General features: G+C 39.4%; 1 protein-coding gene across 2 annotated transcripts; it reads right to left on the minus strand.

The window, feature by feature from the left end:
* Nucleotides 1-4,867: 4,867 nt before the first annotated feature.
* On the minus strand, nt 4,868-8,251 carry LOC121737668. 2 transcript variants are annotated; one of them, XM_042129333.1, is made up of 4 exons: nt 8,077-8,251; nt 7,471-7,605; nt 5,808-6,008; nt 4,868-5,104 (listed from the first exon to the last, which is right to left on the minus strand). In XM_042129333.1, the coding sequence occupies exons 1-4, from the start codon at nt 8,152-8,154 to the stop codon at nt 4,964-4,966; spliced, it is 555 nt and encodes a 184-aa protein (XP_041985267.1). In that variant the 5' UTR covers nt 8,155-8,251; the 3' UTR covers nt 4,868-4,963. The 2 variants fall into 2 exon arrangements, with proteins under 2 accessions (XP_041985267.1, XP_041985266.1); XM_042129332.1 differs by having other exon boundaries at nt 7,471-7,608.
* Nucleotides 8,252-9,794: the final 1,543 nt, after the last annotated feature.

Raw genomic sequence — 9,794 nt, forward strand, 5'->3', positions numbered from 1 at the left:
GTAATAGTAACGCTCTATTGTATTAGGTTTTAACCTGTAATGATAGTTGTGATTTGTAATAAATAAATAAATAAAAAATAATAAAAAAACAAACGAAAATATAAAAACGCCTGGCGTTTTAAAATAGTTAGCGCGAGGGTACGCGATGTATTTCTGAACTGAGTGAACAGTGAACACTTAGTGTGCGCGGCTGCACACAGATGGCGCTACTGTACACATTTTACTGAAGTATTGTTACTAGGTTTTAACTATATAGAAAATATAATATTTTATATTTTCTCGGCAAAGATTGTATTGTTAAGTTAAGATTGTATTGTATTGTTGATGTTACTAATATGTAAACCATGTATTATAAAATATGCGAAGGCTCAGCTGTCTGTACTCTGTTGCCTATTAAGTTCGCTTATGCCGCTAAACTGCTTTTGATGGATTACTGAACTTACTAGATAACGCTCGCGATTCCGATTCGCCGAAAGTCAGTTATCAAGAGGTAACCGTACATTTTTCCTAAAGGGGGTGACAGACGTACGAGTAAGTACACGGACTTATGGCTCGACGATCTTAATCGTCTGTGTGTCAGCAAAGAGCCGCGAGCCGCGAGCCGCGAGCCTGGCGGCATGCAGGTAATCCAGTGTGAACGATTCTCGTGTGTCACCGACGCGAGCCGAGTCAGTTCGCGAACTTAAAACCTGCGTACTTTAAGTTTGTACGTCTATCAGGCAACGAACAGGGTTGTATGTCCTCTGCCATCTCTCAAAGTAACTCGAAGTATATATTATTATTTTTTATCTAAATCGGTTTAGCCGGTAAGGCGTAAAGGTTACAGTTACAGACAGACAAACAGAAATACACATTAATACCAATAGACACAAGTATTCGTCCCGAAATACACTCAGTTTTTTCCCATCACAACTTGCGTATTCTTTTCGAATGAGACTCATCAAAGTTTAACAACAAAGACATTTTAAACAGGCACTAAACCCCGCGGGTGGCCATCCCCTCCCCCTCCCTCTGGCCCCCGCACTTTTAAATCGCTAAGCTCGTGTTTATATTATAAAAATTACACAAAGGAAACTAGCCTCTAACACGTCGCAATAAGACAAAGCGTCGCCCCCCTTCTAAGTACATTTGTAAATGTAAAAAGAAAAGCGCAAACTTTTGGGGCGAGTTTGAAATTTTTTCCGCCCCTAATGCGCTTATTAAAGCTCCCGAAGTTTCGCTGAAAGCGTTAACACTTTTTATGTACAGAAGTTGTAGCAGCTGCGGTCTCGGATAAGGAGATATTTATAAAGCTCTGTGGTACATACCTACTTAGAGTGATACTGAGTATTAGTACTCATCATCTACACTAATCAGTCTGTCAAGAAAGTGAAGAAATTAAAAAGTGGCAACATCCTAGTGTCATCTCTTTTCTCTTAGAATGAATTCGCTAATCTGAAGAATATACCTATATCGACTTATCCACTGGCTCGAATTGAAAAATGTTTTTGTGTTGCAAAAATTATTCGAACTAGAGTGCTGCAGGTAGACCTAGGCATAAAAAATATTAACTAAATAAGGAATAAATAATCACAACACAAGTGCGAGTCGGACTCGCTCACAAAGGGTTCCGTATCATATAAGGTCAATGTGTCGAAGTCCGTCTAGCGGCAATAACTTCCATATTTGAACGAAAATAACGACATATATATATATATATATATATATATATATATATATATATATATATATATATATATATATATATATATATATATATATATATATATATATATATATATATATATATATATATATATATATATATATGTCCAAACGGCGAATGGAACCACTAAATTTGAAATTTCATACAAAATGCTGACCATGTATCTAAAGTTTAGATATAATACGTTTCTTTACCGCACTCAGAGACGAACATTAATTATTTATATAACTGTAATTAAATAAAGATTTTGACATACTATGCCCCATACATTATCTGTCAAACCCTTCATTAAATTAAAGTTTAATTAAATGTCTCTAAGTGCAGCCGTAGGAATAACAACGTCCAACGGTTATTCAAACATCTTCTAGGGCATGTCCGCATGTCAAACCAACTGTTGAGGCCAATGATTCAATTATTATTAATCAAAACACGACATCTGGGTAAAAAGTACCGCAGTGTTTGCTCCCGAGATTGTAGTGCTGGGGGTTATTTGATGGCCGCGCAAATAAATGTGAGTCAATACGAACGTTAATTGATAGGCAGTTAAACCATTTTGTTTATTAAACTTTAAACGACACGGGTGGGTGCATTTTTATAGAAAAACGTTCGGTGCTTTGGTTCGGTGTAGCGATGCAGGTTTTTTTTTAATACGAGTTGGCTATAGCCTTTTGGTCAATATCTTTTTTGTTTATTTTATTTACACCAAGGAGTTTAAAATATAAGATTCATATTGAAATTATTAAGTATTATCTTGTTATTTTCGATATCGACTACAATGTTAAATAAAAGACCATAAAAGAAGGCGCATTCTAATGTTTTCACCTCAATCAAATATATTTTTTTAAATATCTAAGCATTCAAAAAATCGTACATCGGAACGTTTTTTTAAACACGAAGTGCAGAAGTTACAAGTGTTTTTAGAATTTTTCATTAAAACTGCATGAAAAAATATAACATTTTTGCATTATTTAAATGTTTTTATATGCTAGTGGCGATTAATTTAATTTACCTAAGCCATAATTAAAATATTTCTCCATTCATCTTAATCTTTCAGGCTAAATTCTTAATTAAGATAATTAGTGTACCGAGTTTGATTCTTGATAATTTGCCAATTAAGAGTGGAACTTAGAAGCTTTTAACACAATACTGAAATTCGCAACGAAACCATTGTAGCATTTTAATTGTTTTCGAATTGGGACCCCATTAAAAAGTTAATACCACATCAATATACGGACCCCTCACGAGGGTTAAATCCCCGAAAAAGTGAGCACTTGCCTTGTTTACAAGGTTTTAGATTTTAATTTAGATTAGGGGCCGCCATTTTGAATGTCAGAGTGACGTAACTGACGCGGAATTTGGCGGGAAAAAGCGGCTCTATTCCCGCGCGAAACGGAAAGTCATTATTTTCGAATTTGACAGCCGAGGGAGACCGGAGATATGCAGTCTGTGCGAATATGATATTCCATAATTGGCTCATTTTATCGCGCTCTCGCTGTTGGATCCCTGAGGTTACAATTATTAGATCATTGCAGCATTGTTATAGATCATTGTTTGGATATTTTTTATAGGCATATAGTTTTCTGGCATAAGATACTCAGTTTTTTTTTAAAATGAAATAAGGGGGCAAACGAGCAAACGGGTCACCTGATGGAAAGCAACTTCCGTCGCCCATGGACACTCGCAGCATCAGAAGAGCTGAATAGGGGAATAGGGTAATAGGGGAGGGTAGGGAAGGGAAGGGATAGGGGAGAATAGGAAAGGGAATAGGGTAGGGGATTGGGCCTTCGGTAAACTCACGTTTCACGCCGGTTTTCTGTGAGAACGTGGTATTTATCCGGTCGAGCCGGCCCATTCGTGCCGAAGCATGGCTCTCCCACGTATAAAGACTCTCCCACTCAGAGTAAACCTTGCACCTTGTTTAATAGAATATACCGTACTATGGAACCTTGTGTTATAGGTCCGAGTGATTGCTAGACATTAGCTCCTTGTCTTTTTGCCACTTTAAGTTCCAAAGGAATAAGCTGGCTGGATCAGCAAATAAATTAACCCGGCGACAATGACGCCGGGTCATATTGACCAGAGCCATGTTTATTTGATAAGTATATTTTAATTTTTATCTTTGCGCCAATCAAATGTTTTCCAATCTTCGTGTAGCTGGAGATACAACCCCCTTCCATCCGCCTAGCTGTTACGGCTAGAGCAACACCTCGTGTGCAGCAAGATACACGCGCGTCAAGTCAAAACGGGTCATTATGATTGATGACCCGGCGTCATCGCCAGTGTAACGTATTGTCGTGACTAACTTTTATTAGTATTAAAATATTATTGTTTTGCCTTATTTTTTACGTTTTGAAGAAGAATATCATTGACAATAATTAGCCCAGAAAGGATTTTAGAGTTAAATTACAAGAGTTAGACTTTGACGATGACGAGTTAGGCTACTTAGGACAATGAACTTGAGGACCACGTATCCAGATAAAAGTGTAAAAATTCCTGGAAATCACAAAAGGTGTGAAGTCTGTCCGACTAAAAAATAAGAAAACGCGTCTTAAAATTGCACAGCATGTCACTTTTTTACATGCCCAGACTATTATTTACATATTGTAATAACTATAATGACTATGATGAACTGATTTCTTTTTATTTTTATATTAGTAAGTTACTACTTACTCAACCTCTTTTTTGATTCCTAAGTAATTTTTTTATGCATAGATTTTTTTTGAAAATTTGAAATTAACGTAGGTATGTACAAGTTAAGTTTCAAGATTGATTTTGCTTGTGCCATGAAGAAAGGCAAAATATTTTTTTAATAATTTACTTAGGTTTTTTGTAATACATAATAAGAGACCACTTTTAAATGAGTAAGTAATAAACAAAATTGCGGTATCTTAGTTACTTTTATCAAAATATATCTACGAAATTCGGGTCAAAATGACCCGACGTCAAAGTCCTTGTAATTATTTTCACGTCATTGACGCCGGGTTAAAAAGAATGAGACTTAGCATTGATCCAATATTGATTTAACATCGGAATCTATTGGTGTTTTCAACGTAATATCATCAAGCATAAGTTTAAAATAAAATCCGATTAGATAAAGCAAAAGTATATTATTAAATAAATAAATACTAATACAAAAAAAGTATCCAAAAAATATGTCTCAAAAATGTCGATTTAAAAAAATTGAAAACTTTACTTATGAGTCAGTGTGTTTGATTCATCAGAGCTGCGCCAACTTAGTCTTTAGTAAAGGCGAAACTCCTACTCTTTACACCGACATCCTACCGCAGTCTGCACCTGGTAGGGCGCAGGTCGACACAGCGACCGCCCCTGCTGGAGGTCTGTCAGGTTGCTGGCGAGCTCCGTCGCCGCCCGCCCGTACATGCGGTGACCTAGTTGGATCTGAAAAAAAAAACAGTCGAATATACAACCTCTTCTTTTTTGGACGTCGGTTAAAAATGTGATGAATACGTGACGTCGAGGCTAACCTTGCTTTTTAAGCTATTAAATATAGCTTTTATCGCGGGCTTTGAGCGTGGTGACCGAATCAAGAAATTCCGTAACGAAAAACACTTAACCTTCGTCTAACGTCGTTTGTGTTCGACTGACTTCGACTCGGTGTGGATTCGTGATATTAAAATCATTTATTATAATATGTGCAGCAAATTTAAATTTAAAAGTGCTAGAACTCTCTGGCTGGGATCTACAAATAAAATGCACAATATACATGCACAGTAAAGTATCTAAATATACTAGGCCGAAAATACGCAACCGAAGCTCGGCATAGTTACGCCTACAAGTATTTTAAATTACAGATGACACATCACACACCATGACGAAATTACGTCGCGTTATATTGTATGCGTAGCGCATTGCTGGCGTAATCATGCCAAACTTCGGTCGCGTATTTTCGGCCTAGTGATTTAGAACACTAAGGTCTAAGGGCCTGTTTCATCACTTTCTGATAAAGTGCCGAATAGGCTATTCATAACTTTTTTGACAGATTCTCCATACTTTAACTGTCAAGTTATATATTGGTGGATAGCCTATTCCGCACTTATCAGGAAGTGGTGAAACAGGCCCTTAGAATAATAATATGGATTACCTCATCATTCAATTCAGCCCTCCTCTGCGACACCCACTCAATCAGCTGCTGTATCCTGCGACACTCCACCTCAGCAGCACTCAGCTCCTTCCGCAGACCCTCGAGGATGGACCGGTACTGCTGCTTCGACCCGTCGCCCAGTTGCGACATCTCGTGCTTGGTCGATAGGATCTTGAACTTGGAGAGGTAGCAGTGACTCTCCTGAGGAAAGAAGTTTGGTGGAAAGGAGTTTTGGAGCAGGTGTGTTTGCAGGTGCATACGGGGAATTAAGAGTTTATGGCACTTGCGACTCCAGCCTGCCTAGCATACGACAACGAGATATCTCACTCTACATGTTTTCTCGATGTTTGATGGTTTGTCTCTTCATCTCTATTGACCCTAGCATGACAAACATTTTTTCTCGCGTAGATCTATCATCGAAATAACACATTTTTATAGAGTTTTGTCGAGATAATGTCGAGATTTTGACATTATGAGATGAGTAGTTTTTAATTATCTCGAGAGTGAGATATCTCGTTGGCGTATGCTAGGCAGGCTGGTGTTTGTTGAAAATAAGGTGCAGGAATAGGTGGAGAAAGGAAATGTAAGCGAGACAGTACTTCAGTCCGGACCAACGCCTACAACTCTACAAGGCGCAGGTTCGGCCTCATATGGAATATTGTTCTCATCTCTGGGCATGGGCGCCAAAATACCAACTGCTCCCTCTGGATCGTATCCAACGAAGGGCTGCTCAAATTGTTGACTGCCATAGTGTTTCAAACAGCTTGGACCCCCTGGAGTTACGCCGAGATGTAGCTTCACTCTGCATCCTCTATCGGTTGTATCACGGGGAGTGCTCTGAGGAATTGTTCGGAATCATACCACCTACAACTTTTTGCTATCGTCCCACGCGAAAAACATACCATCCTCATCACCTTGATGAGTGGCAGTCTTCCACAGTGCGTTTTTCGCGTAACTTTCCGCCGCGCCCTGTAAAACTCTGGAATGAACTGTCACCAGCAGTATTTCTAGACCGATACGACCTGCAAACCTTCAAGAAAAGAGCGTATTCCCTCTTAAAAGACCGGAAACGCACCTGCAGCTCTTCTGATGTTGCGAGTGTCCATGGGCGACGGTAGTTGCTTACCATCAGATGACCCGTTTGCTCGTTTGCCCCCTTATTTAACAAAAAAAAAAAAAATTATCAGTTTCCTCCACAGCTTCCTTTGAGTTTCAAACTTACTCAACAGCAAGAGTGTATTGTACCAGTTTTCTATAATTTCGTAGTATTTATTCCGTTGTACCCGTGCAAATTATGGCCCAAAGTCCTAAAATCCTAAGCATGGTTCTAGTCTTCATGTATAATTTGTTTTATATTCTTCACCAGGTGGCGTGTTCATTGACGCTTTTGCTCTTATGCACTGGGAATCGGGCTAGATAGTTGTTAGTTTAAACTTTAAACCAGACCTTTGGCCCGTGTCATACAGCATCATCTCTCTTCTTGTCCCACAACATATTATCTATCCAGGGTATACCTTATCAGCCGTTACCTTATCAGCCAGCGCTTCTGCCAGGTGGTCCAGGCGTTCATCAACGCTGTCACTCTCCCTCATCTGTGCGAGCAGTGTTCATCTCTGTCACACATCATCTCTGTCCTTGTCACACAGACCCTCTCTGTCGTTACCTTATCAGCCAGCGCCTCTGCCAGGCGATCTAGGCGCTCGTCGACGCTGTCACTCTCCTTCACCTGGAAGGCGGTGGTCTTCGGCGGGGAGCGGAGGTTGTGGAGCAGCTGGAGTGGACGGCAGGGCGGACAGAACTGCTGGGGATTTGTAAAATGTAGAGCATAGGATAAATCGGAAATCTACACTTCTATACTCATATTATAAATGTGAAAGTGTGTCTGTCTGTTACCTCTTTACGCCCAAACCGCTAAACCGATTTAGCTAAAATTTGGTTTGGACATAGGTACTATGAGTGCCGGGAAAGTGCATAGAATACTTTTAATCCTGGAAAAATATAGGTTGCCGTGCGATAATCGAATTTTGGGGCAACGGAGTTGCGGGGTGTGGGTGGGGGTCTAATGTAAGCCACACACGCTACGGTCTACCGGAGAGGTCACTTGTGCAGGTCTGCCTGCGCAGGTGTTACCCGAAAGAATTGATTTTCGATTTTGCACCGGTCGCCTGCGCAGGCTCAAAACATATCTGTCGACCTGTGCGTCTGCGTGCAGGTTGTTTCAGTTAAACCAGCCCCCGTCACTAAAGATCTGTTTTAACTGGATCCTTACCATATTATTTCTACCCAAGTAAGCTAGCCCCGCGAAGAATACCAGTACCAAGAGAATCCATACAGCTGTGGCGCACATCTTCACATTTACAATTTAAACAATTACATCCTTAAAAATAAATTGAAAAATAAAAAAGGTAATAAAAACCCGCTAACAAAAATTTAAAATGTTTGTGTCATTTTAATGACTTTTGCATGACGTATTTTTATAGACAGATCTTAATGCATAAGATGCATTGGCTTGATGGTCACTTCATAAACTAGTCATCAAAATTCCATAGCCCACAAGAAGTAAAAGTCTTTTGAATTAAAAAACTATAATAGTGACCATAGACATAATATAATGCTACAGTATATATTATGTCTATGATAGTGACATAGTGAGTGACGTAGACGTATCCTTTTTGATCCTTTGATACTTTGATTATTGATACATAGAGAAATATACTTATGCCCGGGCCGCACTTGCGTAGTGCTTCGTGCTTAAAACTATACCCTCAGAATCATAAAGTTAATATACCTAGCGGAATAGAGAAACAAAGGCCTGAGCAAGAGAGATGTCACTATCAGTAACACTGCGTGGTAAAAAGAGACGTGTGATACATGACAGCAGCACTCTTTTTTTGACGTCCAGTCGGCACGTGCCGCACGTTGACAATTTAATCTCATAGAAATCATGTTCAATCATGCTTGTGTAAGTGTATACGTACACATATTTTTACACACAGATGATACCAATTTCGGTTACATTTGACAGCTCGAGATTGTTGCTCTATTCCGCTAGGTATATTAACTTTATGCTCAAAATAGGAATTACTCCTATAATCTGTGACAATACAATGGTATTGCTATGTCCACATTATGCGCTTTCGTCTTCAATTTTCGACATCTTCTTTCATTCAACTTTCGTTTTGGCGCATTCAATAATTGAATACGTCAACGAACGCAACTCCAACATTGTTATTTTTGTTTTCTGGATACGGTCAGAGCCCAGAGGGCATGCGTCGCGGGCATGCCTCACGTTCGCTGTTGACTGCGCTATAACGCATGCCCTTGACGAACAGAAAAAGGCATAGTGTGAACAAAGCTAATAGCTTTATGGTGAATTTTGATTTGCGTGTATCGTCCAATGGTATCGTCTCATAGCGCGAAGCTTCCTGCTTCGTACGATAGACGCATGTGCGGCCGCGGCATTATTACCGGGTTTCATAATATTATTTCAATCAAAAAGTGTGTCCAAAACATGTCCAAAATGTTTTGGTCATTTCGGTGAATTTAATGGTACGCTTTCTGTTGTTTTCTTGTTACATACGTGGTGTGCTTTGTAATCTTTGCCCAGTGCCCAAAAACATATTCTATTCTCATATATTATACATAATATATAGGCAGACAGACACACTTTCGCATTTATAATTTTGCATTCAATATAATAATGCTTTTAGAGCACTGCTGCCGCGGCTGCCGCGTTTCTGTAGTGCCTCGGCGATGCTTGCTTTTGCGGATGTAGATAGTTTTGAAGCTATACTCCGCAAAAGGACTGCATCGCTGTTGGCCAGGGTCCGCGGCAGCAGCCACAGTGTCCTGAGGGAGATAGTCGACAGCGGGGATTGTCCTCTGATCGACTTTATGATAAATAGGACTAAATCTCTTTTTAGAATAGAATACTAATCACTAACATAGCGATAAGTTTCTTTACTAACAATTTTATGGATCTGAATT

Source organism: Aricia agestis, chromosome 21, assembly GCF_905147365.1.
Source record: "Aricia agestis chromosome 21, ilAriAges1.1, whole genome shotgun sequence".
Taxonomy (NCBI): Eukaryota; Metazoa; Arthropoda; class Insecta; order Lepidoptera; family Lycaenidae; genus Aricia; species Aricia agestis.

What these genes read in the sequence shown, in the direction of transcription:
- LOC121737668 (XM_042129332.1), bottom strand. Translation starts at nt 8,154, where the DNA reads ATGTGCGCCACAGCTGTATGGATTCTCTTGGTACTGGTATTCTTCGCG. An exon ending in ACTTGGGTAGAAATAATATG is followed by an intron (nt 7,609 to 8,076) that starts GTAAGGATCCAG and finishes ACAAATCCCCAG; the next exon opens with CAGTTCTGTCCGCCCTGCCG. An exon ending in GGGCTGAATTGAATGATGAG is followed by an intron (nt 5,105 to 5,807) that starts GTAATCCATATT and finishes TTTTTTTTTCAG; the next exon opens with ATCCAACTAGGTCACCGCAT.